Source organism: Halichoeres trimaculatus, unplaced genomic scaffold (assembly GCF_033239565.1).
Source record: "Halichoeres trimaculatus isolate MK-OKI-2021-1 unplaced genomic scaffold, fHalTri1.1 fHalTri1_scaffold_12, whole genome shotgun sequence".
NCBI classification, from domain to species: domain Eukaryota; kingdom Metazoa; phylum Chordata; class Actinopteri; order Labriformes; family Labridae; genus Halichoeres; species Halichoeres trimaculatus.
In genome coordinates, this window is record NW_027437190.1 from 16086372 (window position 1) to 16113381 (window position 27010).

A 27010-nucleotide genomic window follows, 5' to 3' on the forward strand; every position below is an offset into this window, starting at 1 on the left:
GTACCACTGGGGGTACGCGAGGGCGCTCCAGGGGCTACGCAAGATTCAAAAATGTATATTCAAAAAAAAAAAACAACCAAGAAAAATCTCTTTAACATAATTTATTTAATTGATGTTTGAATCCAAATAAGTTTAAGTTCTTAAACTGAATACTTTATCCAATAGACACTAATAGTACAGCGCTGTTTTACTTTTTTTTCCAACCAAAACTAATTTGCGCTTGTTAGGGGGTACTTGGTGGAAAAAAATACATGTCATAGGGGGTACGTCACTGAAAAAAGTCTGAGAACCACTGGTCTAAAACACTGATTTCACAATCGGCACACTGTATGGTGAGTGATTTTTTTTTCTTTCTCTGCGGTTTAGAAGTTATTAGGGTAGTTTGATTTTCCAAGCAGAGGCACAGCTCAGGTCACGTGACCGCTGGGCGCCCTGTAGCTACTCGAAGAAAAACTCACAGCCGGCGTAACAGCAAATGTGGCTGCGTCCACGGATTGGCTTCATTTCACTGTTTCAGGAACAGATGGGTGACGTCACGGATGCTTCGTCCGTGTTTTATACAGTCTATGGTTCAGACAGTATGAATGAACCAGGGAGGGTTAACAGTTTAACTCTTTTATTTTTCAGTTCATTTAAAAAAATTCTGACAGTTGTGAGGTGTTTTTTTCTCCTTTTTTGGCTCTTTATGTTATTTTACCAAAATAACTTACTTTGGGCCCATCTACGACAATTTCTAAAAAATTACTTTCTTATTTTTTATGTTTGTAGTTATAGAAGTGTTAAACAAAATGAAACCATCTTTTTGACAATGACAGTAAAGGTGTGCTGTCATTTCACTAAAAATGAAGATCAGTAGATATAAGCCTGTGGTTGAGCGGTGGCCTTCAGTAGTTAGCTGTGACTGCGGCCAACCCCCTGTGCTAAACCACAGCTTATAGGGAAATGCTCAGTATGAAACTACAGGCGTATCCATTTCTGCTGAAACTGCAAGTGTGGAGAAACCAGCTAGTAAAAGTTCCTTATTGTGACAGTTTCATTGGCGTTATCAAAAGGTGTGTCAAAGGTAAGAAGAGCTTTTATAATCATAAGTGACATATATGAGACAAACCAGCCCTACATGAATGCAAGAGAGGAACCAGACACACCAGCTTCCTCCCCTCAAGTGGACACCTTCCTCCTCTTCGTAACACTGTCACATGTTGCAAGTACACGCTACAGCCAGTTATCTACCCAAGATCCCGCCCACCCTTAGCATCAAACATTATGTTTATGGGTACAACAACACTGACAACCGAAAGAGAGCAAAAGACTGGTGGCCATCAGGCTCAGCCTCTCATTTCCTCCTTCACCAATAACCACGGCTGAGAAGATGTCCGGTGCTCTTTGCATTGTGGGTTCCTTTTTTGGTGAGTGTTTTGTAAGCAGTTATGGAAATAATAATGTAGTAACTGAGAGGTTTCATTTTTTAATTTTGATTCTTTCAGGATCTGGAGAAGAACAGCAAGGTATGTACTTTCCCTTAACCTCAACCTACTTCTACGCTGGAAAAAAGATGTTTGGTATTGTAGTTTAAACCACAACCCTATGTCTCCTCCTCACAGACTGTGGATCCTGCTACATGATAAATGCAGGGTCTGTTGTAGGCATTATTGCCTCTGATATCATCCTGACCATCCTCATCACTATTACAGTGTTCTGCTTGGCGTCTCACCACAATAAGAGAAGGAAGACAGATTCACATGATGGTGAGCACTTGTGTTGCGTGTTTAAGTGAGGATACAATGTGAGGGGATTAACTGGAGTGTTTTGTCACAGGAAAAAGAAGTCAAACATCATCCTTGTCAAAGAAAATGGTTGCTGAAGTCATTGAATCCCCCTACCAGGTAAAGCTGAACTAAACTGCTCTGCTGTCGCTACTCTATACCTCATGATTACAAAAAATTTTAAAGGTTTTGCTTGCAAATTTCATGATTTGCTTCCTTTCTATTTCAGGAGTTACATGGAGTCCAGTCAGATGTGTACAGTGAGCTGCACCACTTTAGAAAATAAAACAATAGTTTCAAATATTAAATTTTTAAGCTACAAACAATATGTTACTCTGGCATTTTTTGCATTAACATCTATACTCAGGCAACATTACTGAGGGCAAGATACAGGTAGCAGACCAGCTCAACAGGGCTCATCATTTTACTGTGACGGGCTGAGTTTTACTCGCCACATGACAAAAGGTTTTTGTTGTAGGAATAATTTTGATTATTAGGGTACTCTGAAGCATCAGGGCACCAGCTCCAAATTTTCCCCCATGCATCTACAACATACCAGGTGCAAACCTGGGAGGCTGGTTGAAACGTTGAGTGACCTGCCACAGGCAGGTAAGAGAAGCACTTATTAGGTGTATGTTTTTATTTTGCATGTAAGTAATTCATACAGTATTGATTGGTTGTTGTTAAGTGAATATGGTGTTATTTTTTTGTTTGTTTGTTTGTTTTGTAGTTGTTGTTTTTTGCTTGTTTTATGTAAATAATACAAAGACTGTGAATGTGAAACTGTATTTAACTACCTTTAAACTAAATTGCATGTTCAATAATAATAATAATAAAATGAAACACAGGAGACATTTTATTCCCTTTTGTTTTTATTTTTTGGAGGATTTCTTTGTTTACTTAAGGAAATGTGGATTAAAAAAAAAGGTTCAAACAGTTTTGGGGAAAAAAATGATCAAATGTAATTTGTTCATTCTAAATAATCAAAGTACAATAATACGTGTAAAAATCTATATTTAGATTGAAAAAGTCCCTAAAAGAACTGTTCCTGGAAGCAGCATCCATGCCCCCCGTGACTCAACAGATGTTTGCGCCTGACTCACATTGAGGAAGAAAAAAATCTGGAAAAAAAGAGTAAAACATGATTAAGTATTACATGCATATAATGACAAAGCAAGGTCCAGGACACCACGTCATCTTTGAATTGGATGGAGGATGGAGTGTTTCTAATCTGAAGAAATAGCGTGTGATAATAAAGGCATGTCAAAGCAGAGATGTTTACCGGAGTCAAGCAAAGAGGAAACAAATGTCCGGGTGATCAGGATGTTCTGCTTTTAGCTGGAGCAGGTGAGCCACTTAGCGAGTGTCCTGGAGAGGCTGCAACACATATGAAAGATAAATTTAGATGTGATGGTTCTTTTATGATGGCCAGAGTAGGTCAAAACAAATAGTATTGAGACTTTTTAATCCAGCTGAGATTACAAAAATAATTTAAAAAAAACTCTTACCAACTAGATTTGTTTCAGAGCTGATCATTTCTCTGGTTTCTGTTGAGATATTTAAACGTGATTGCTTTGCCTTTGTTTTCAAAGAGTATAATTTTATAAAAGTATATTTTTGTTTTATTTCACAATATGAAGAGAACCTGTTCTTACCGTCTATGTCTGGGTGTCCTCTGTTGCCTGTTGCAGCAGGTTTGCCTTTGTTCTCTTCCAAACTGTCAAGATCTTGCACTTCTCTGCTCAGGCCTTGAGTCAACAAACCATTTGACCCAGAAAGTCTTCTTGGTGCTGCCTTTCTTCGGAAAGTCATTTGGTGTCCTCTCAAATTGACCACATCTTGAGCATCCACTGTCAGCCCTTCCTGGCTGTTGAGGTTAATCTGTTCTCTGCTGGATTGTTGAGATCCAACAGGCCCAGGGTGCTCTCTGCTACCCAAATCCTGAGTCGGCCCACCACTGACCCCTGTCATCCCAGCACTGTCTCTGTTTAAGCTTCCTGTTCTCCTTTGTGAAAGACTTTTCTGTATGACCTCATGGCTGTCAGGGTCTGTGAATGTATCTAGGGACAGGGACATTCATTATCACTGCATCTGCCACAGAGTGTTGTTTCTTTTTTATTTCAAATATTTAAATTGTTGCATTAAACTTCTCAGTTTTTGAAAATTTGGGAATTTGTTGTAATGAAAGGATTTTTTTAACCTATGCCCAAGAAAAGAACCCACTCACTTGTTGGTTCTTTGGTGCCAAAGCCCTCTTTGGATTTTGCCTCTGACATATCTGTGAATGAGAAAGATGCTTTTCGAAATGAAGACCTGGTGAAATAATTCTCAAAAACCCACTCTGTTTGGTCATACCAAAAATTGAATATAAATATACTACTGTATTACTTTATATTTTTTTATTAAAAAATACATAATGACGTACCAGCAGACTCTTGCTCTTTCTCAGGTCCTCTTGGAGGGTTTTTAGTGGCTGCAGACAAGAAGAAAAAATACAGTGATAAGCTCAAAGGTGTTTAACAGGATGAATAGATTATGGAAAAAGTTGTGCTACAGAACATCCTGAAGTGTCAGCTTCTTTAAATACATATACTATAAATGTCCCTGCCTCTTCGTTTTTAAATCTCACTGTTGTGGGGGTTTGGGTAACAAAAACTAGTGTAATCTGGTGATATAATTGTTGAACCACAAACCTGTTGAAGCTGCATGTATGGTCTTTTCAGTGGCTGTGTCAAGTGCATCTGTATCATCAGTAAATCAAAGATAATACGTTAGAGATTCACATCATTTGTTGCAAATTAACATATATCTAAAAAAAAATCATAGAATGCCATGTGAAAACATTAAAAAAGAAATAGAGAAAACCTACGCTCTAGGAAGTTTAACACATTTTCTCTTCTGGCTTGAAAAAAACAAAAACAGAAAGAAAGAATGTTATCAATCTTGAGTTGCATGGTGAAGCTTAAAAGCTGATTCTTTGTTTTTCTACTTCAGATCATTACCTCTTATTGGGGCAGTTGCAACCATAGTTGCAATTCCAAAAAGTAAGCACAGTACTCTAAAACAAACAAAACAATAATTGATTTAAAGTTCCCATTTATGCTAATATCAAAATGAAAAATATCTGTAAATCTTGAAAAGACAAATACTTAATAGGACAAAAAACAAAAACTTACATCTTCATTGTTGAATTTGGTCCCCAACAGTGCTTGCTGTCTGTCAGCTAGAGTACTGTGGCTTTTTATCTGCTGCTTTCACCTTTAAAAAGTTCTGACCTATAATTACAGACCGGAGCCAAATGTATCAGATTGAGCTGCAGTCAATGCCTATTTCTGTGCGTTAAACAGTGCATGACCTGTAGATAGGGCAGCAACAATTACACTACAGGAAGAGTTTACAAGGGCCCATTCATGATTTTACAATCAAGATAAAAACAAAGATTCTAAACATTTAAACACAGAAAGGGTTAGCCTGTCCCTCCAAAATGTATTAATCACAGGTGGTTTTTAACTTCAGGGACAGTCCCTGGCTTTGTCTATACACTGATAAAGTCTTTCATTTGATGCCACAGAGCCTGCATTGTTTCCTGTATTTCACCATTGTCCATTTGCCAAGAAAACTCTATATTTTACCTAAACAAAGAGCATTTAAAACAGGCCCCACATTTATTTAGAATTACTCTTAAAAGAACCACCCTAAAACGGGCAATATAAGAATGAAAGTATGAGGTGATGAAGCAATGTTTTTTCTACATTTATGTAAAGCACTCTTGTAAATCCCTTTTATTTCATGTCAAATAAAATCAGTAAAGCCCATTGAAAATTTTTGCACTCATTAATCTTAGATCAAGGCACCTGGTGGTTGAACAAACATATTTCAAGATGTACAACAGATAGTGAATAAGGTGAATCAGAGAAAAATTGTTTCAGGATGATTACAAGTTAAGGACAAAATATTTCAATTTTGATTGAAATGCACAGATAAAAGTTAAACCTTGTAGCAAACCTGTTGGTGACAGGGGGAGCTGCACCTCTCCACATGTAAGAAAAAAGGAGAGCGCCCTCTGCAGGAGAGGCCACTCGCACTAAGCTCTTGATCCCAAGCATCGCCATATTGACGTCCCAACAACGCTGAGAGGTAATCGTGTTATTTAAGCACAAATCGCCGTATATCTTGAGCTACTGTTGATTCATTTGTGTGTAGCCAAAAGCTGAGAACAAGTTGTACAACCGCGCTGCTATTCCACTGCTCGTTTAGAGTGTTTGTGGGATGTTTTTTCAAGGCGTTGTCAGTCAGTTCCTCGCCAGCCAGCAGGCTATTCACTCCCTTAGCATGTTAGCTTAGCACTTTTTTGGCTTTAGAAAATATTTTTTCGAAGCTTGTTGCTGTGTCCTGTGAAAGTGGAGGCGAGTATTCTGCTGCTGGGGCTATTTTTACGATGACTCGTCACTCCCGCCCGGACAGTCTCATAGTGAGGTCGAGAGCTGGTTGAGACTTTCCAGCCGGCTTTTCCCTCTGTTGACGAGCTAATGCTATCGAGCTAATAGCCGAACCAGCTGCCCGGTTAGCATGCTAGCTTGCTGTTAGCTTCGCTGCACTTGAATAGGCCTTGGGCCACAGAGGGTTTGTGCGCACACTTACCTTTTCATTAAATTACTTAGCGGGCAAACTTGCAGGAACTGAACGACCGCTCGGTGCTGGGGTAACCATTTGTTGGTCGTACATTTCTCATCTGCCCGTTTTCTTTTACGCATAACTGCTAGCTCTGTTGGATGAAATACGTTAGCTCACACAGTTTGCTTGACTTGACAGCATTGATTTTAATCAACCTACTTTCTGCCCTTTTTCAACAGGAGATACTGCCTTGGTGTAGCCCCCAGTGATGACTGTATTGAACCCTGTACCTCCTGATTGAACAGTTTGGATGCCCCCATTTAACAATCAGGTTGCTGCATTTTACATGCCACCATATTTAGAAACTGTAATCACACATTATTTAGCACAAGTCTATTTTTTATATGCCTGTGCCTTTCATCAGTCATATGCCACAATGAGCAATATTGCAACCTTCCCTCATTATAGATACATAATTTAAGATCACCTCATCTAAGACAGTATACTAAAATGTAAAAGAAAATTTGACTCAAAAAAATGATATATTAACATACCTCAGGTTTAATGTTATATCTTTTTTTAGTTTTTATGTGGCTGCTCTTAGCAATAATGCTCTCACTACATTAGACTAACTGTGAGATTTTATTTTTGTCGTCTTAGATTTCTTACCATAAAGGCATCTCAGTTGCTCCTGTTCTATTTCATCTGTCACAATCATCCTGGAGGGAACCTCCCAGGTATTGTGTTGTCTTGTAATTCATTCACTTGTCACCTGTATTTGAATAACATGACATTCTCATTTGCAGTTACTTTTCAGTAGTTTGTCTTTTTTTTATATATAATCTGAAAGCGTTTCATGTGTGTTTGCTGTTATTAGAGGCAATTCAACCTGGGTCTATTGTTTGTTCCAATTTCAGGAGATTTAGAGAAGATCTTGTGTAGAATATGTCTGGCCCTGTTCCAAGCCGTTCTCGAGTTTACCCTGATGTAAACACACAGAGACCTCGGGAATACTGGGACTATGAGTCCCACGTTGTTGAGTGGGGGTAAGTTTGCCCAGCTTTTTCTTTTTTTGTTTTACTGAGCTCGGTAAGTCATCTCTAGATCAATAACTTTGGAGTTCTGATTTTTTTTTTTTAGGAACCAAGATGACTATCAGCTAGTCAGAAAACTGGGGAGAGGCAAATATAGCGAAGTGTTTGAAGCCATAAACATCACAAACAATGAAAAAGTGGTCGTCAAAATACTGAAGGTATGAAGTGAATGAAATGATCGGTCGATTTAGCAAATACTTGTCAGAACAGTTTTTTTATGTGTAACAAAAATGCCTTCACAGCCTGTCAAGAAAAAGAAAATCAAGAGAGAAATAAAAATCCTGGAAAATCTGAGGGGTGGCCCAAATATCATCTCACTGTTAGATATCGTCAAGGATCCTGTGGTAATATGATTCTTCTTCTTTTAGTTGTTATTACTTTAGACTTTTTTAATGGATAAAATTTAAATGCATAGGACTAAAAACCCTTGTTTCCTTTTTAGTCCCGAACTCCTGCTCTGGTCTTTGAACATGTGAACAACACAGATTTCAAGGTAAGTTTTTGCCTCCTTTACCTTTAAAGTTTACATACAGAAAACCTTAACTATTTCCCCTCACCATGGCTCATATTATTATTTTTTTTCACTGTTACAGCAATTGTATCAAACCTTATCAGACTTCGACATACGGTTCTACATGTATGAAATCTTAAAGGTAAAATGAAGCTTTTGTTGTATTTCATACATAGCATATTAAGTGACATTAAGTATTTGCCAGAAACATGACCATATGCTCAGTTAAATATTTACTCATGATTTTGTTTCGTCCTTTCTTTTACAGGCCCTGGATTACTGCCACAGTATGGGGATAATGCACAGAGATGTCAAGCCACACAATGTCATGATTGATCATGAACACAGAAAGGTATTATCTCGCATACTGACTGCTCTCTGAATATGTCTTTGTTGCTGATCAAATTTCCCCCCAAAAAATATTCAACCCTTTTTTTCCCCTTCAAGCTTCGCCTTATCGATTGGGGTTTGGCAGAGTTCTACCACCCCAACCAGGAGTACAACGTGAGAGTGGCATCCAGGTACTTCAAAGGACCTGAGCTGCTGGTAGACTACCAGGTGAGTCTCCTATATATGTTTCCAAAGCCAGGTGAAAGTTGAACGAAAGCTTTTTTTAATAAAAGATCTAATCCACATGAATCTGTTTTATATTTTTCCCTCCCTGTTTCATTTGTAGATGTATGACTACAGCTTGGACATGTGGAGTTTGGGTTGCATGCTTGCAAGCATGATCTTCAGAAAGGAGCCTTTCTTTCATGGTCATGATAACTACGATCAGGTATGTCATATCAAGTTAGAGTTACATTTTGTGCGTTAAGTTTATTGTGTACGTGGTCCCCTCAGGTCCAAAAGGTCAGTGCCTTTCAAAGTAGCAGGATGCATAGTAATGTAAGTTTAACTCTGGCAAGCAACATTCTCTCAACAGCAGACAGTGACTTTAGTAGTTAGAGATCCTTCATAACATTCTTGCCAGAAGCTTTACAAAAACAAAATGAAACTGTGAACCACAAACTTTAGCACTGTACAATTGTCTCTGTCATGTCAAGCTCTCCGACGTGGCTGTGCTGTGGATTTATTCTTTATCTCATGTTAAATCGAATAAGTTGTTTCCAGAATATTCCATGGCCGATATGAGCCAGCTGTTAGCCGCAGTTAAACTGTGGTTGAAATGAGGTTTCAAACTTTTTTTGTGCTTCACAACTGGGATTTTTCATGGCTTGAAATGAGACATGAGGTAGTACCCTCCTTAGTGTGTGCACACTCCAGCTGACTTATTCAAACACATTATACACCGCATAGTTCAAGAATTGAAAAACTGTATAATCAAGGACAGAACAGTAAACAGGCTTCAGCTAAATTCAGCATTAAGCTGATACATTAATTTACAGTTAAATAAACTAAGAAGTGTCAGAAGAAGATTTAGATATTTTTGTGCCTCTGTCACAAAAGTGTACCCACGTTTTTAGAGGAAAGTAGTTTTGCATTTCTTGCACCTCCTGTGTGAGTGTCACAGTTCATATTGTAGGAGACTGAAAGTGTCATAAATCATGTTAGTCTGATGAAGCTCATATTGTCAGAGAGGATTACTTTTTCTATGCTGTACTCTTTTGCTGAACAGAATGACTTGTCAGATGTATTCCTGAACAGGGGTTTGGTTTTCTGTTTTTTATTACAGCTGTGAACATTATTGTGTTTGTTGATACTGTGCAGACATGGCCTTTTTAAGCATCATTCCGAGGTCTGGATTATAGTGACTGTTATGTCAGGCTGCTTCCATGACCTGACTGCAGCCTGTTATCCTGATGGTGTTGTGAACTCTCCCTTCTCTCTGTGCCTCAGGACAAAATCAAAGAAAACATGGGACTGCCATAAATATTTACTTTAATTATCAGTATATTCTTCTGCAATACTTGTGTATGTTGATGCTTTTCTCAAGACACACTGTAACCAAGACTTAATTAAATTAAGGCCATGCACCATGTTACACTGTCGCAGTTCCGGGGAGAGAGAAAACAGAGGTTCTTTGTGGAAAACTGTTCCTCTCCAGAGACAGTTTCCAACAGCATTGTTTATTAAGAAATAACCAACTGTTGCATTAACTTGTGAAATTTGTGCCTTGTAACCCGCAGCTTGTGCGAATTGCAAAAGTACTGGGCACTGAGGACCTGTATGACTACATTGACAAGTACAACATTGAATTGGATCCTCGGTTCAATGACATTCTCGGAAGGTAAAAACAAAAACAAATAAAGCTGGTTGACTTGAATGGAGTAAAAATTCTTATATTGATCCTTGCCGATGAATATATTTCATTAACAAGTGGTCCCTCTGTTCTCCAGACACTCCCGCAAAAGGTGGGAGAGGTTTGTGCACAGTGAGAACCAGCACTTGGTCAGCACGGAGGCCCTAGATTTCCTCGACAAACTCCTGCGTTACGACCATCAAGCCCGCCTCACAGCCAGAGAGGCCATGGATCATCCCTACTTCTGTGAGTTTTTTTCCACAGTTTATCACTTATTTTGCATCTTTTCTTGTTCATTTAAGTCAGCTGCTAGAGGTCTGAATTTGAATGTGGTGTGGGTTTAGTTTATGAGGTGCTCCAATCCACTTTTGTTCTCAGATCCCATCGTAAAAGATCAGGGAAGGGGGGCCACTCCTGGAGGGATGGCTGCAAGCTCCACACCAGTCAGCTCCTCAAGTATGATGGCTGGTAAGTGACCCTAAGTGGAGTTAACTGTCCCTTATTAAAGGTATAATTTACCCTTTTTTCAGACACTGTTCTATTAATCTGGCTGTAAAGTACTTCATTCTGAAGCAAACATGACTTACCTCACCAGATCTTTTGCAACTAGGGCTGCAATGAATTAATGTGTTGAATGTCGACTTGTCAAAATAGATGAAATCATCAACTGATAGGACATTGAATTGTACAATATGTCAGTTCTTCTTATGCAGCGATCAATGTAAAACTCAAACAGTTTGATTTAAACGTTTGATGTCACTCTTCTTCTCAAAGACTTGTGCATTACGAGCACACTTCACAGGAAGCAAATTATGGTTACAGATCTGTGACACGACCCTTCTCTTTGCCGAACTGAATCAAAGGCCCCCAGGCTTTAGACATTTCATGTTGAATGTTGTCAGAGCCATCACCGCCGTGTTGCTATGTTTGTCTAAAGGCCACTTCCTGTTGTTGTAAATGCCACCCTGAGCAGAGATGGTAACGATTCGAGGTGTCTTTTTTATTAATTTGTTTACCTGTTGCTTCCTGGTTGTACTGTTGCATTTCCTGCCCTCAACAAAGATGGTTCAGATGAACAGTGTTTCACTTCTCAGCAATTCAGCTCTAGAAAATGGATTTCATGCACATGCACTGCATGTTAACATGTGCTATGATGTTGCCAACAACTCTTTGACCTTTCGATTTGTCAGTCACTTTTTTTTTGTAAAGGAACTGTTGCACCCCTGTTTACTAATATGAAGTCTAGAAACTTTTTTGTCCATTTTCTTTCGAGTGGTAGACACCGTACACACTACTGAATTGCTAGATTGATCATTCAGTGTAACGTAATGTAATATGCCATATTGTAGCCATCTCAATTCCAACAAGACTGATTTAGCTCTTTACAGTCATGGTATTGTTGTATTGTGTGTTTATTAATACAGTACCTAAACACAACAAATCTAAAGATGCTTTCCTCAAATAATGTCAAATTCTAGACCCACTGATGTTGCATCCTTAACAAATACCCAAAATCAAGACAAAATAAGTAGTCCTGTCTCATCTTGGCCCACCATGAGTAAAGCACTTTATAGCACCTAAAAAGTTACAATGGCATGGAAAAACTTCTTTTCACAAGCAGGAACCTCATGCAGAACCAGACCTTGGAACGCCATCTGCCTCGACTTTCTTGTTATAGATTTGGAAAGAATAATTATGTCTACTTTGATATATAATGAATGCTTTTGATTGGTCAGGCTTGCATCAGATAGGACAGAAACATGCGTAAACTGAAAGGTGGTAGATAGCTGCCATATTTGCTAGTATACATATACATAATCTGCAGGTGTATGTTCCATCAAATCTGGAGGATGCGTGCCAACTTCTAGTTTAGACCAGTTCCTCATGATAGCCACATATATTTGGAAGAATCCAACACATGCTCTTTCTTGTAACCTTTATCTGTGATGCTGGTTAAATTAATCAGTCAACAGTTATATTGAATAAGCCCAAGAGCAGCGCTGGCATACGTTTAATGCATAGTCATCATTCAACTTTTTACTTACATTTTTGTTAATTAATCTGTATTGTAATGATTATTCAAAGCTTTTACTTGGTTAGCTTGCTCGCTTGGGGAAGAACTTTTATTCATCACGTTAAGATGAACAAAAAAAAACATGAACAAGTATCTACAAGAGGGAATAAAATGCTTTTTAAAATTCTTGAATCTTGATCTTAAGAAAGTAACAGTAAATCAGTAAAGTAATAACTGAGCCGAGATGTCCCGCTTTTTGAGACCCTTCTGTAAGGGTGCCAGACCAAACCAAACAATCCCATAACATGGAGCCATAACACTGCAGTCCGTTGATTGGTTGAAAGAATCGTCACTTGCCATGCGCCAACAGCTGTATTTCTCCTCACGGAGAACAGCACAGCCTTCTGTGAAACAAAGTTTGAATGCGCTTTTCAACAAAAAGCCACATGGAAATCAGAAAAAAGGCAAATCGCTTTATGTCTTTCATAGTTGCATTTTGTTCACTGTCGCATTTTTCTTCATGGTTGGATTCATTAGCGAGGTACATGGTGTCACGCTATTATGTAACTGATGCGGCTTTCGGTATCTGGCTTACACCCTTCCTACCACGAGAGAGCACGAGTAATCAGTTGAGCTGACAATTATTTTCCTGGGAGAGAGACTTAAAAACAAGAAAAAATATGGTCAATTTGTAAGAGGAGCACCTGAAAATGGCTTCAGATTAAGAAACATAATCTGGCTTCTTCTGTTGCTGCAATCAATGTAACAATCAATTAATGTTGATCCATTAATTTTTGTGCAATATGACATTTTTTTAACCCTTTTCTTAATGACCCATCTCCCCTGTGTCCCCCAGGCATCACCTCAATGTCCTCCTCACAGCCACTGGCTAACATTGCTGGATCACCTGTCATCTCTGCTCCTAACACTCTGGCCACACAAGTCCCCGCAGCCACCGGGGCCCAACCCTGAAGCCACTTCCTCACCTGTGTTTCTGTGTGCTCATGGCCATGTCCTGCCTAGCTGTCTTCGCGGCCGGGGCCATGGCTTCCCTTTTTATGTTGAGAAATAACAAAGAAGAAGATTAAATTGCTTTTCACATTCAGTTATATTTTGACACCTGGACTTGACAGAAATGTATTGTTGCACCTGTCAGGATTATTAGAATTAATTTGGGTGTGTTATTTGACAATGCCATTGTCTAGAAATTCTAATAAGATGTAGACATGAAGAGAATGGATAATAAAATTTATTTTGTATGTTCCAAATATACAGTCTTGCTTGAAACTGTTTGATGGGGATCCTGCTGTATTACACTGTGAACCTTTACACGACGTCACATAACAGAGTCAGGAATATGGTGTGCCCCACCTTACAGTACTCGCTGGTTGCACACAATGTAATGTGCAGGAGTTGTTGGTGTTTTGAAGTTGTTAGATGCTATAATTCTTTAATTGGACTTTTGTAGATATTCTACAGTTACTGTCAGGTTGCATGCACCCAATGCTGAATATCACAGGGTCAATAGTTTGCCAATTTTATGTTACTTTCACTTCTATATGTGTATGTATGTGTTCATGTTTGTTTTTTATGAAGTCTCTTACACATGATTTTGATTACATAGACAATTTTGTAACTTTTTGTTTTATGTTGGGAGGAGTCATCACCTACAAAACAACTTCAAAAATAAACAATTTAAACAGGGCTTTGCAGCCACTACATGTTATTGAGTACACCATCTGTTGACTGGTTGCATTGATAGTATCTGAGTGAACTTAGAGCAGGTTGTTACTCTCAGTGGTTCTTAGCTCTGTGTTCAGTCTCTCACACATCAGATAGATTCATCAGGACTTCTGAAACTGCTGTGTTTAAAGTTATACACAGCCAGAAAAAATGCACTGGAATGTATGCATTGAATTATGAACTTCAATGCATATAAACCACAAATGCAGCTCACCACACTGACCAACATATCATCACAGGTCAACCGAGACAACCACAGACAGCCGAAATAAACATTAATTATCAAGTCATAATGGCACCTGTTCATGAGTGGGATATGTTCTACAGCAAGTGAATATTTTGTACCTGAAATTAATGTGTTGGTTGCAGAAAGAATGGGCAAGCACAAGGGTGTGATGGACCGTAGCCAAACTGTGGCTGGAAAACTGGATAAGACAGCGGTTCTTGTAGGGAACTCCCCATTTGCAGAGGTTTGTATCTTTTAGAAGTGCTTACAATCAACAGACACTATTAACATGCTCAGAGGCCCTGGGCCAGGGTTGTTTTGGTCCTGACCTGAAAAGACAGGGGCTTACACAATATTTAGCAGGTGCTCATGAATGATATGGCTGATACGGGTAGCTATCACAAATGCACTGTAGTTCTTTATGCTGAAGAATGCTGGAATACAGGCAGCTATTAGGCAGTGCTTTCCACTAATTATGTTCGTGAAGGTAATACAGACTACACGTGTTAATGTGGCTAAGACATGTTGTTAGACAGCTGTAAAGTTCGAACTGTTAAACCATTATTATGTGCAGTATCGAAGAACCAAAACCGAATACTATGCTTTTAAAACACCATATACATATATGTCGACATATTTTGACCTCTACACCCACAGCTGTATAGCAGACAAATGATACTTGAGCATTGGAGCTGTTAGAAGATGGTATTTGGCTCCGGGTGAAGAGCCTCCCACCATTTAGAATCGCGCTATGTTCAGGTACTTCTCGCGTGTTGTAAATAAAAAATATTTCATTCTTGCTCTCAAGTGCATTAGCGGGACCGTTGTTTTTCAAAACTTAATAAAATTGTCTTTTGAGGAGACACACACTCAGTGAAACACTGATCAACAGCTGCACGACAAATGGAGTTTTAAAGCTAAAAAATATTCATCTTAAGCGCCTCATTGACGAGGAAATTGCACGATTGTAAGTAATCGTATCAGTCACTTGATGTTTTCGTTCACCTTTATTTGAGATGTGAAATTAACAACCTTCAGAATTCTAAATAGCAACTTCATTCATGGACAGGACATATTAGTAGGAATGTTTTGTCACTGTTTGGATATGTGTTCTCTGATTTCCTATGCCCATGAAGGCACCATTGGTCGCGCCCGCTCTGGCTGCTGTCCGATAGTTGAAAGCGGTCGTTGGGAGTTGTTCACACAGTGGCTGCAAAATGGGAAAGTTAGCGTGTATCTCGATTGTAGTAGCAGCCTTCGCGGCGTTCTTTGGGGAGAGGCTTGTAAACTTCAGGTAAAGGAAGGGGGAATGACTCGGTTTTCGTTGGAACGACACAGTTTCTGTGCATACGTTTTTGAAGAAAGTTTTGTGGATGTCACTGACTGATATCTAACTACTGTGTTGAACAACATTGCAGGAAGAGAGCCCTTGCGACAAGAGAGATCACCAATAATCACCTCCCGAATTGTGTGCTCCTGAAAAATCTGGGTATGTATGTCTAAAGGGAAATGCATTTAAAAAGTTGAAGGGGCAATAACCGTGCAACTGTGTTGTTTTCAGATCATGGCTCAGAGGATATCACGATCCTTGGAAACGGGCTTGCCTTTATCAGCACTGTAAGTATTTGAGTTGAAATGCTGCCAGGAGGGGCTTGTGATTTGGCATAGCGAACATACATAAAGAAAAAACACATAATGAAAGAAAGCAAACGTGATCTGTTAATTTAATCTAACCAGAATCTGCTTCTCTTATGTCCTTTATGGTTTCAAACCTGTGCACCTGATTTGCAATGCAAAAAAAAACAAAAAAAAAACCCTGAACATTTCTTTGTATTCACACCTTTGTATTAGTCAAATGCTGCATGTTACAACTATTTTCACTTTTGATTGATTCCAACTTTATTTCTCAATTAGTAGTGTGTGTATTTATGTTATTACACCTTTTTACCTATAACATTGTCACTTGCTTTTTTGGCTGAGAAAATCTTTTTTCCCACTACAATGTCTTCAGAAATACTAAAAATCCTGTACCATGACTCCTGAACATGTCCCATCCACTTTTTCTGATCAAAGATCATGCAAATGTGTACTTTGCTTTCAGCTTTTCTTTGCAGTGATTTTATTGTCTCAGTAATACAGTAAATGTTCTCTCATATACCAAGGGTCTAAAGTATCCTGGTTTACCACCCTCGGATGTGCTTGGCAAGATTGTTGTTCTTGACATGAACGATGATTCCCCGGTAAAGCCAGTGGAGCTCCGCATGCCGAGAAACTTTGATCTGGAGTCATTTAACCCTCATGGCATCAGCATATATGTAGATCCAAACGGTAAAAGAACTGTCATATATTCCTGCACACATTACACATGTCGGGAGTACAATTGTGCAGCACTTTTGACTGACTTGTCATATGTTTTTTTTTTACTCTGCCATACAATTAAGCAACAGAGATTACTCAGAGTTGAACTGTTAAACAATTTGTCTGTTGGTGTGAAAACTATCAAAGCAGGTACAGACTAACAACACCACCTCAAGTTGTCTTTAAATAATTAATGGCATGCTCCAGGGCTCTTCCTTGGGACCACTGTTTCAAACAATTATAATCAATCAATTTCAAACAATATTGGTTATATTCCTAATATTTATATACCAGTGCTTGATCAGAAAAGTGTCATAACAGATACCTTTTATCTTGAAGCTGTCTCTAACTACCTTTGAAACATTTTTTTTCTTAATTGTATATCTTGTTTCTTCCCAGATGATGCAGTCTATCTCTTCGTTGTAAATCACCCTGAACACAAGAGTCAGGTAGAGCTGTTCAGATTTGTTGAGGAGGACTTCTCGCTAGTGCATCTGAAAACTATAAAGCATGAACTCCTCCACAGGTACAGCATACTTCATAGAGAGATTCTCATGACCATTTTCTTCTACTGTGCCATACTCAGAGTGAAAAGCTTAAAATGATCACAGGATTATACCATATGTTATGTAATGATCAAGTTTCACAATATTCATTCATCATGCCTTTTTTAAACGTAGACTTTTTTTGTCATATGTTTGCAGTGTGAACGACATCATTGCAGTGGGAGTTGAATCTTTCTATGCAACCAATGATCACTACTTCACAAGTGAATTTTTGAAAGGTGTAGTGGAACCTTTACTGATCCTACCTTGGACTAATGTTGTGTACTACAGCCCAGAGGAAGTGAAAATAGTCTCAGAAGGCTATTACTTTGCGAATGGCATCAATATCTCACCAGACAAAAAGTAAGAATGACTCTCAGTGCTTCAACTATTTTAGTTCTTTCTCTTTGTATAGAGTTTTAACACTTTCATGTTAATTTTCTTTTATTTAAAGGTACATTTATGTGGCAGATATATTCGACCACAAAGTGCATGTGCTGAAGCGGAAAGAAGACAATTCACTGGTTTCTGTTAAGGTAACCAACTGTTCCACATAAGTGTATTGATTTATTGGACCATACATTTAGAGTATATATTTGTTAAAGAATGAGTTATGCCACATCCACTTGACCATTACATCATTTGATTTTTTATTATTATTATTCAAAGATTGAAATTTACAATAGTAAAACAATATAAGAGCTGTGCAGTATATAGGAAAGATGTTAACATGGTATGACTTATAATTTAGTGAACAATTCACTTTTTAGTACAGCCAAGATAAAGTGTGCTTTGTTGAACTTCATATACTGTTACACTAAATCATTCCCCCACTGGAAGTTATGCTTGTTGGCAAAACTTAGAAATGTTCCATTGTCTGCAATACTCAAATAAGGACAGTTTCAATAGCTCAGCGCAACCAATGCAACATATCTACAAATAGTCTCTCAGGTGTAGATAAAAAAATGACACCTGTAATGACCATTGCACTCTCAAAGTTGTTCAACCCCTTTATTTCCCCTTTATTCAACCTTTAATGCCACAATAAATGATTTCTCTTACAGATCAACAAAAACCATGAATGGTTAAAAATAAGTTGATTTTTGGTGATCATTTTTGAAAATTTAAGTGTATGGCAATGAAACTCTGAACATTTGCAATAGTTCTTAGCATATCAGAGAAAACTATCTTTTGTGTGCAGGTCATGAAGATTGTGCATCTTGAAGTTTACCAATGTGTCCACTATGCCTCTCATATAGCGAAAACTGAACCCATACTCTTTGATCACGCTAAGTTTTGCTGCAGGTTTTTTACAACCACCAGCCACCTCAGGAAAGCACTTAGTGTGGTGTAAACTTGCCCACAGTTTATACAGTTCAATAAAGAGTAGGAACACCTATCAAATAACATTTATGTATGATGATACGACGTAAAAGTTTTGCATTTTCACTTTATTATTTAAGTTTTGACACTGACATTAGTTTATGATTTTATGTTTGCTCATCTCGCCAGTCTGTGGCTACTGGGACAATTGTTGACAACATCGAAGTTGATCCTGAAACTGGAGACCTGTGGATAGGCTGTCACCCTAATGCAATGAAAGTTTTAATGTTTGACCCCAACAACCCACCTGGATCTGAGGTTTGACAAGAACATACCATGCTCAGCCTTCCTCTTGTATCTGCTCTTCTTTTTTTTTCATATTTTGACTACTTTTCTGCTCTGTCATCATAGGTCATCCGCATCCAGAACATTCACTCTGACCAGCCCCTGGTGACTCAGGTTTATGCCGATGATGGACGTGTGCTCATGGGCTCCTCTGTGGCAGCTCCTTATGGGGGAAAGTTGCTCATTGGTACTGTGTTCCATAAAGCTCTGCGCTGTGATCTGAACTAAGCATTGACTGTTGGTTATATTGTTGTCAATTTAATAAAAAAGGTTCGAAATCTGGATCCACAGTTCAGGCTGGCAGCATGTTTCTTGGCATCCCCTAATTGCTGGCACCCAAGACTAACCAGCATCCACTGGAATGGTCCTGAAACCTCTTAACCACTATGCCCTCAAGATCATTGAAAGGGACATGGTTTCCCATTGTAATGAATGAGTGAGTGCAAGAAAGCAGAGTATGTCCCATGACTATGTGGTGGACATAGCACTGCAAAGTCATCCTGAGTCAAACCCTTGAATTAAAGATTTACGAATGACATACATGGGGGCTTAACTTGTGTGGTTTAGGGACACTGAGTATTTGTGTAGAGAAGTAATGCACATGAAAGTAGTAAGTGTTGTTAGTGTGGCGACAATGCATCTGACCTGGATTATAGCTCTCCACCAGAGGGCCATGTTGCTACATCCGATAGCCCCAGAGCATAAGGCATTATAGTGCTGGTTCCTGCTGACACAACCTCTCGTTAGCATCAATAAGAAGTACCTGCTTATTTGCAGCTGAAGAACGGCAGATAGCATCCAACATGCAGGATCTTCATCCTGTACCCTATCCTTGTTGTCAGGCAAAAAGATAAGGCTTTAATTTGACCCTTAACAGTGAAATATACAGAATGAAGATATAGAGATGAACGTATAGTATCATTAATGTACAAGAAAATATATAAAGCATCCAGAAATCCATTTTATCTCCTAAAACTAGAAAGTTTTAGTTTCTCTGAGGCATAGGAAAATAACAGGATCTAGGTCAACCTGCAGCTTTGACTCCTTTGCATCAGCTCCCTGTAGCTTTCAAAATATTATTGAAATGAAGAATTTTTATTTTTCTTACAGAGGGTATTGATGATTAAAGACACTGAAACTAAATAAAACCATGTCCTAACATTTTATTTAACTAAACATGTATCACCACGTGCAATAAAGCCTGCCACCGCTCTACTTCACCTCCCACAACATCAACAGCCCACCAACTTTCCATCTTATGTTAACCTCAAGCTTTACACCACTGGGGAAGACATCTAAATCTACAAATAAAGATCTGGGAGAAAATGGAGATTTTAATCCTGTGTGGATGGATTCATTAAAGTGCTAACCTGCCAGCTTAATACTTCATATTAGGCAAGACATTAGTAAACAAAAAAAAAAGGATGAGTTAAGGGATATTATCAATATGTTTTTAAGGTCAATTACTCTTTCGAAAAAATATTTTTTTGCTAATTATACAAAATTTTAAAATAAATATTTTTGTAGGATTTTTTTCAGTTTCAATTTTTAGAGAAATTTTTGAAAATTTTTAAATTTCTTTTTTGGGGGGAAATTTTTGTTGAAATTTCAGAATTTTAGCTTTTTTAAAGAAATCTTTTTTTTTTTAATTTGCCATTTTTTAAATTTCTTTTTTTTTGTCTTTTTGTTATGTTTTGGGTTTTTTTGCGTTTTTGCATTTTTGCTTTTTAAAAAAAATATATATTAAAAGTAAATTACTGAGACATTGTATAAAATTTCATAAATTCAAAAAACGTATTGTTTAGATAATTACTCACTAGATATCAAGCATGTACAGGGTTTTTATACACTTTATAGAGTAGATAAAATGGACTTTGTGACTGAAATGACTTAATCCAGGTGAGCTGAGGCAAAATGGCTTTTATGGAAGTAAAGGTTGCAAACCCCTGTCTCAGTTGCTGTTTTCTCGTTGCCAATTCAACCTGCTCAATCCTGCTTCTCATTCACTTTTATCCGTGCATTAGTTCTTTTGAATTTAAACCCCAGAATCTCACATGAATGGAGTTAGATAAAGGTCAGAATCTGAAAGAAAGCGTTTTAACTGTCTGAAATTAAAATACATAAGTATTTCTTCAAGCACTCACAACGCACAGAAAATATCACTGTATAAGGTGTGATACACTGAACGCTTTCTACCGAGCTCACTGGATACTAGTGCTACAAAGAGTGCTCGTGTCGTCTGATAGCAGTGTAAAAATGATGCTGCACAGAGTCACAAGTAAAAATTTAAAGAGCCTTGGCACTTCCTGTACATTTCGGCTATCAAATATACAGCATGTTGCGCACTTTAAATAAAATAACGAATTTTTCTAAATTTGCTGTGACAACACTTTCACAAGACATCCACACACAATAAAAGAGCGGTGGATTTGACAAACGATTGGACAATAAAAACCGCCATGCATGCTTTTTCCCTCCAAATTTTCATAAATCAAAACAACGTTACAGTTAACATTTCAAGGAACATTTTATCACAACTTACGCTTGTGTTCTCTGATTTACCATGTTCGTGAAGGCAGCATTAGACGCGCCCACATTGGCTGCTGCTGTTGTGGGACAGTTTAAAGCGAGCGGTGCAAGATGTTCTGCGTGATTTCAAAATGGGAAAGTTAGTCTGCATCTCGCTTGTAGTTGCTGCTCTTTCAGCGTTCTTCGGTGAAAGGATTGTCAACTTAAGGTAAAAACAATAAATAATTGTCAACCAGTTGACTTTTTGGACACAAGTGTTTTAAAACGTTCTGTGGATGTAAATGTGACTTTTGAGTTAAAACACTGCAGGAAGAGAGCGCTTGCTGCGAGGGAAATCACCAATAACCACCTCCCAAATTGTGTTCTAGTGGAAAATTTAGGTATGTATCCCCAAAAGTAAATCTATTAATAAGTTGAAGGGATAATAACCGTGCAATTTGCCTTTTTCAGAGCATGGCTCAGAGGATATCACGGTCCTTGAAAATGGGCTTGCCTTCATCAGCACTGTAAGTATTGGAGTTCAAACACAGCCATGCACCCTTGTGATATTATTGGCATGGCGACATAGCAATTTACTGAAAAAAAGACATTGAAAGAAAGCAAACGTAATCCCTTAATTAAAACAGAGCAGAATCTGCTCCTGTAAAACTTGGTATGTCCCTTATGCAGAGGCAATTCTAGAGTTTCTTGGGGCCCTTGGCAAAAATTTACTGGAGGCCCCTCTAATGAGTGTCCATCAACCTTCATAATAAATAATCTGACACAAACAAAAATATTGCCATTAGTTTCAGTAAGACTTGCTGCTGAAGTTAGAGATGAGGGTGGGGCCCCTTTAGGGAGTTCTGTGCAGAGCCGACACAGTCATTGCAAACTCTCACTGTCAATGCTCTTCAGAGTTGGTTAGCCTTCTGGGGCCCTCGTTTAGCTAGGGGCCCTAAGCACTTGCCTGCCCTGCCTTTTGGCATGTGGCCTCTGCCCTTGTGGTTTCAAATATGTGCCAGAAGACACCTATGTAATGCAAAAAAGGAAACTTGACATATCTTGGTATTCATAGCTTTTAATTTCTCAAGAGCTGTTTGTGACAATAATTTTCCCTTCAGATTGATTCCACAATTCATTTCTCAGTGTGTGCTAGATTCATTCATCATTCATTCATTCAACACAAGTTATACTCATTACATTATAAGTTGTTTATGTTGCCAAGAATTTTTTTTCTATGCCAAACTTTATGCAAGCAATGGTAAGTGGTCTATTTTACTGGTTAGCTAGATGCAGTTTGATGTTTCCTTGTACTGGCATTTCTGTAAGTGCACTGAGACTAAAATTGAAATCAAACTTTGAGTGATGATTCATATCACCGTCCCACAAATTTGATCCTCCAGTTTTAGCACTCTAGTTTTAGCCAACCTACAAAGGCTTCCTATTGCTTTTAGGATTGTCTCAAGATTCATGTAATTGTATGTAAGGCCCAGCACGGATATGCACCCCTCTATATTCCTGAGCTTTTCCCCCCACATGTACCCTCACACAGTCTGAGATCCTCTGGCAGTGCTCTACTGACTGTCCCAAGGTCTAGATTCCAGACCAAGGGTGATAGAGATTTCTCATTGACAGCTCCTAGACTTTGTAACGGCCTGCCAGAGGAGATCAGACTTGCACAATCAGTCCCTTGTTTTATTTCACTACTAATGATACATTTTTTTTACACAAAAGCTTTTTTTTGTGATGCTATCATATTTTTATCTTATCTTATTGATTTATTTTATTGCTTGGCTGCTTGCCTTATTTGTTTTTATCTGTTCTTACTGTTTACTGTGAAGCACTTCGTTACTTAAACTGAAAAGTCCTATTTAAATTATTAGTAATAGTAGTATTAGTAGTAGTGTAAGCAACGTGGGTGTGTGTGAAGGAATAAATCAGTCCAACACAGATTCAGAATGTTCTCATTAACTTTTAGTGAGCTCCGACGCCAAGAACCGTCCATACATCTCTCCCTCTCTACTTCTTCTCCCCTTCCTTACCTATCAGCAGTGCCCCCTAGGCGTAATACCTCTTACCAGCATATTAACATTACTGTAAACTGATAATTGTAAATAACAGTGCAGCAATAACCAATTAACAAACTAAAGTTATGTCTACATCATAAATCATTATAAACATGTCTTTCAAACTGTTTTAAGTAAACAATCTAATTAACATTTGGTTATTATTAGCATATCCCATTTTCAGTCTTACAGTAGTAGTAGTAGAAGTAGTATCCTTGTCTTGATCAAATCTGAAAATTAAACTCCTTTATATCCTACACTGAGATACAGGGAATAAAACCCTTTAATTCTTTTTGAACTGCATGAACTGGTTTATCTGCTCTGTCTTCAGGTGCATTTCTCAAAAATAACTGTACAAAGGTTATGATTCTTAATACGGTCTGAACATGTCTCATCCACCTTCTCTGACCAAAGGTCACGCACATTTGTACTGTAAGAATGATGTCGGGTTTTCTTTGCAGTGTTTTTATTGTCTCAAAAATACATTATATGTTTTATCAAAGGGTCTGAAGTATCCTGGATTCCCATCTTCAGATGAATCCGGAAAGATTGTTGTTCTGGACATGAGTGATGATTCCCCGGTGAAGCCATTGAAGCTCCGCATGCCGAGCAACTTTGATCTGGAGTCATTTAACCCTCATGGCATCAGCATATATGTAGATCCAAACGGTAAAAGAATGTACATATATGTCTGCTCACATGGTACACTCAAGTCTGTACAAGATTACACCTAGAGGGTAAAACCTTATCCAGTGACTTCTGCAATTTGTTCCTGATCTGTCAAAGTTTTATATAACATTGACATAACTTTTCTGTGTGTGTGTGTGTGTGTGTGTGTGTGTGTGTGTGTGTGTGTGTGTGTGTGTGTGTGTGTGTGTGTGTGTGTGTGTATGCAGACAAACCTGTTATAATCCTGAAGGGTATCCTTAAGGTAGATTGAAAGTAGTAGAGTGTGATACACCTTCTTGGGTGTATGAGTTTGTTCCAGACGAAGTGATTTAGATCTCTGAGCTTTATGCAGTTTTTTGTTCTCAGACTCCGAACTGAATCGGGAAAGGCCTTTAGGTCCTGCAGACTGAATTTAAGCTGCAAATCTTTGTGTCCCTGAATGTTTTTAAATCTTAGGTTAGACACCGGAATACAGACTTTCTGAATGTCACTGTTTTAAGTTGATGACTTTCTAACTTATCGGTACTGTGCTGAGTCTGTGTGACTATAACCTTGTGATGCTGCCATTCTTGTTCAGGTCAATGGGACTAACTGGGTTAAATAAAGGTTAAGTCATTTTGAAGTGAATCCACCTTCTATCACTCAATCTAAGACTACCTCTGACACAGTTTAAGTACAGTGTACGTCTTGTTTGTTTGCAGATGACGCGATATATCTCTTTGTTATAAATCATCCTCAACTAAAGAGCCAAGTAGAGCTGTTCAGATTTGTTGAGGAGGACTTCTCACTGGTGCATCTGAAAACTATCAAGCATGAACTCCTCTACAGGTACAGTATAATTCAAACAGAGATTTAGTCACACCTCAGTTTTGCGTTGATTCACACAGCATCTATTTCCTTTGATGTCCCCTACTCATGCTGGAAAGCTCAAAATGATCACATGATTATACCGTATGTTTAGCAATAATCACCATGCCTTTTGTAATCATTGGTAGTACTACAAACTAAAACTAAAATCCACATTTCTATTTTTGTCTGCAGTGTGAACGACATTGTTGCAGTGGGAGCTGAATCTTTCTATGCAACCAATGACCACTACTTTGAAAGTGAATTTTTGAAAGGTGTAGTGGAGCCTATTCTGTCCCAGCCTTGGACTAATGTTGTGTACTACAGCCCCGAGGAAGTGAAAATAGTCTCAGAAGGCTATTACTTTGCAAATGGCATCAATATCTCACCAGACAAAAAGTAAGAATGACACTCAGGGCTTACACTATTTTAGTTGATTTTTTTCTTACACAGTTTTAACTTGCTCATGCTGTTTCCCCTCTTTTTTTGTGAAGGTACATTTATGTAGCAGATATTTTGGACCACAATGTGCATGTGCTGGAGCGGAAAGAAGACAATTCACTGGTTTCTGTAAAGGTAACTAAGTGTGTAATTGAAATATACAATTATCAAAGGAAATTTGAGCTTTACTGAATGAAGGTAGGATATTATGCATTACAGTTAACAGACTAATGATTCATTTAACAGATGTTTCTTCAGCAAAATCAAGTGAGCTTAAATGTTCATATTACAGTATATATGCAAAGTGTGTAAATTTCCTTTATGTGATGCTGATTAAATGGCATCAAAGTTATTTACACACATTTTAAGTTGGTTTATATGATTGCATCATCTCATCAGACTGTGGCTGTTGGATCCCTTGTTGACAACATTGAAGTTGATCCTGAAACTGGAGACCTGTGGCTAGGCTGTCACCCTAATGCAATGAAACTTCTCATGTTTGACCCCAACAACCCACCTGGATCTGAGGTTGGAAAAACAGACCAAATCTTGTCCCTTTTTGTATCTGCTCTTCTTTGCATGTTTGAACTACTTTTCTATCTATTGACACTGTTTCATCTCTGTGAAACTGTCATCATAGGTCATCCGCATCCAGAACATTCACTCTGACCAGCCCGTGGTGACTCAGGTTTATGCTGACGACGGACATGTGATCATGGGCTCCTCCGTGGCAGCTCCTTATGGGGGAAAGTTGCTCATTGGCACTGTGTTCCATAAAGCTCTGTGCTGTGATCTGAACTAAGCATCGACTGTTTGTCATATCGTTTTCTTTAAGCAGAAGAGTGGATGGATTCAAAATTTTGCTCGAAATAGAAAATCGAAATTTTGTCCAAAGCAAGGCTATGGTTTTGAATGATGATAAAAATGGGTGTCACAGCTCAGGTGTCATGAGTGGAAATGAAAATGTATGTCAGTAAAAGAGCCTTATTATCCACTGAAAGGAGTTGGAGGAAAACCGACAGGTTTTATGTATATATATATATATATATATATATATATATATATATATATATATATATATATATATATATATATATATATATATATATATATATATATATATATATATATATATATATATATATATTGACCAATCAAACAAAAGCACTTGTTATAAAGCCTGTCTCTTAGAATATCTTACACTTTGGTTTATAGGAAGATAAATGGGTGAATACTGGGGAAATTTCAAAAGTAATGCTTTAGAAAAACTCAAGATGTACTCAACACTGGTTTGCTATGCTGCAGAGATCAAACTAAATGGTTCATATAAAGGATGAGGCTTAGGCTATGCTCAGCTAAATATCAAATAGGTTGTTTTTTTATTGACTGTTGGGTTTTAATCAGGATTGTTTGAGAAAGGTGATTGTGCTGTTAAATATTATCTCCATTATTCTGAAGTTGTTTACAAGAGGGCTGCCATAAAACGAGGTGTTTTCAAAGATCTTCATGAGGGTGGTGTGCAAGGTGTGTTCTGGTTTGTTTCTACACGTTTTAAGTGTTGGTTGTTTTTTTTTTAAGGTCAATGTCACAAATTTGAAATCATCAGACTTCAAATAAAACTAAAAAACATCAAACTAGATGTAGTTTTTCCTGAAGCTCTACAAAAGCTCTTTGAAACCTGTTTTGTGTTTTCGGACCAATG

At 38.1% G+C, this 27010-nt stretch overlaps 5 protein-coding genes across 8 annotated transcripts; 4 read left to right on the plus strand and 1 right to left on the minus strand.

Moving 5' to 3' along the window:
- The first annotated feature begins 1312 nt into the window (after window positions 1–1312).
- On the plus strand, window positions 1313–2373 carry tyrobp (transmembrane immune signaling adaptor TYROBP). The gene is made up of 5 exons (XM_074684358.1): window positions 1313–1406; window positions 1485–1505; window positions 1602–1745; window positions 1816–1883; window positions 1993–2373. The coding sequence occupies exons 1-5, from the start codon at window positions 1370–1372 to the stop codon at window positions 2047–2049; spliced, it is 327 nt and encodes a 108-aa protein (XP_074540459.1). The 5' UTR covers window positions 1313–1369; the 3' UTR covers window positions 2050–2373.
- A 429-nt stretch (window positions 2374–2802) lies between these two features.
- LOC141801109 (uncharacterized) lies at window positions 2803–6638 on the minus strand. Of its 3 annotated transcripts, none has more exons than XM_074684018.1 (11): window positions 6597–6638; window positions 4940–5038; window positions 4766–4821; window positions 4633–4665; window positions 4457–4504; window positions 4189–4236; window positions 3991–4041; window positions 3419–3823; window positions 3272–3310; window positions 3046–3140; window positions 2803–2884 (listed from the first exon to the last, which is right to left on the minus strand). In XM_074684018.1, the coding sequence occupies exons 2-10, from the start codon at window positions 4945–4947 to the stop codon at window positions 3082–3084; spliced, it is 747 nt and encodes a 248-aa protein (XP_074540119.1). In that variant the 5' UTR covers window positions 4948–5038; window positions 6597–6638; the 3' UTR covers window positions 2803–2884; window positions 3046–3081. The 3 variants fall into 3 exon arrangements, with proteins under 3 accessions (XP_074540119.1, XP_074540117.1, XP_074540118.1); XM_074684016.1 differs by having other exon boundaries at window positions 6405–6599; XM_074684017.1 differs by lacking the exon at window positions 6597–6638 and adding an exon at window positions 5769–5913.
- Window positions 5851–13943, plus strand: LOC141801108 (casein kinase II subunit alpha-like). 2 transcript variants are annotated; one of them, XM_074684013.1, is made up of 15 exons: window positions 5851–5900; window positions 6617–6708; window positions 7038–7114; window positions 7295–7423; window positions 7518–7629; window positions 7714–7815; window positions 7914–7964; window positions 8065–8124; window positions 8251–8334; window positions 8430–8540; window positions 8659–8760; window positions 10112–10212; window positions 10322–10470; window positions 10603–10692; window positions 13095–13943. In XM_074684013.1, exons 4-15 carry the CDS (start codon window positions 7323–7325, stop codon window positions 13208–13210), a joined length of 1179 nt encoding a protein of 392 aa, XP_074540114.1. In that variant the 5' UTR covers window positions 5851–5900; window positions 6617–6708; window positions 7038–7114; window positions 7295–7322; the 3' UTR covers window positions 13211–13943. The 2 variants fall into 2 exon arrangements, with proteins under 2 accessions (XP_074540114.1, XP_074540116.1); XM_074684015.1 differs by lacking the exon at window positions 7038–7114 and having other exon boundaries at window positions 5852–5900.
- A 1406-nt stretch (window positions 13944–15349) lies between these two features.
- LOC141800869 (serum paraoxonase/arylesterase 2-like) lies at window positions 15350–19071 on the plus strand. The gene is made up of 9 exons (XM_074683705.1): window positions 15350–15501; window positions 15626–15696; window positions 15769–15824; window positions 16370–16535; window positions 16965–17091; window positions 17270–17473; window positions 17565–17646; window positions 18623–18751; window positions 18845–19071. Exons 1-9 carry the CDS (start codon window positions 15425–15427, stop codon window positions 19004–19006), a joined length of 1074 nt encoding a protein of 357 aa, XP_074539806.1. The 5' UTR covers window positions 15350–15424; the 3' UTR covers window positions 19007–19071.
- Window positions 19072–21419: 2348 nt separating this feature from the next.
- pon3.1 (paraoxonase 3, tandem duplicate 1) lies at window positions 21420–26276 on the plus strand. Its single transcript, XM_074683856.1, has 9 exons — window positions 21420–21515; window positions 21617–21687; window positions 21758–21813; window positions 23856–24021; window positions 24723–24849; window positions 25063–25266; window positions 25362–25443; window positions 25708–25836; window positions 25949–26276. Exons 1-9 carry the CDS (start codon window positions 21439–21441, stop codon window positions 26108–26110), a joined length of 1074 nt encoding a protein of 357 aa, XP_074539957.1. The 5' UTR covers window positions 21420–21438; the 3' UTR covers window positions 26111–26276.
- The last annotated feature ends 734 nt before the right edge of the window (window positions 26277–27010 follow it).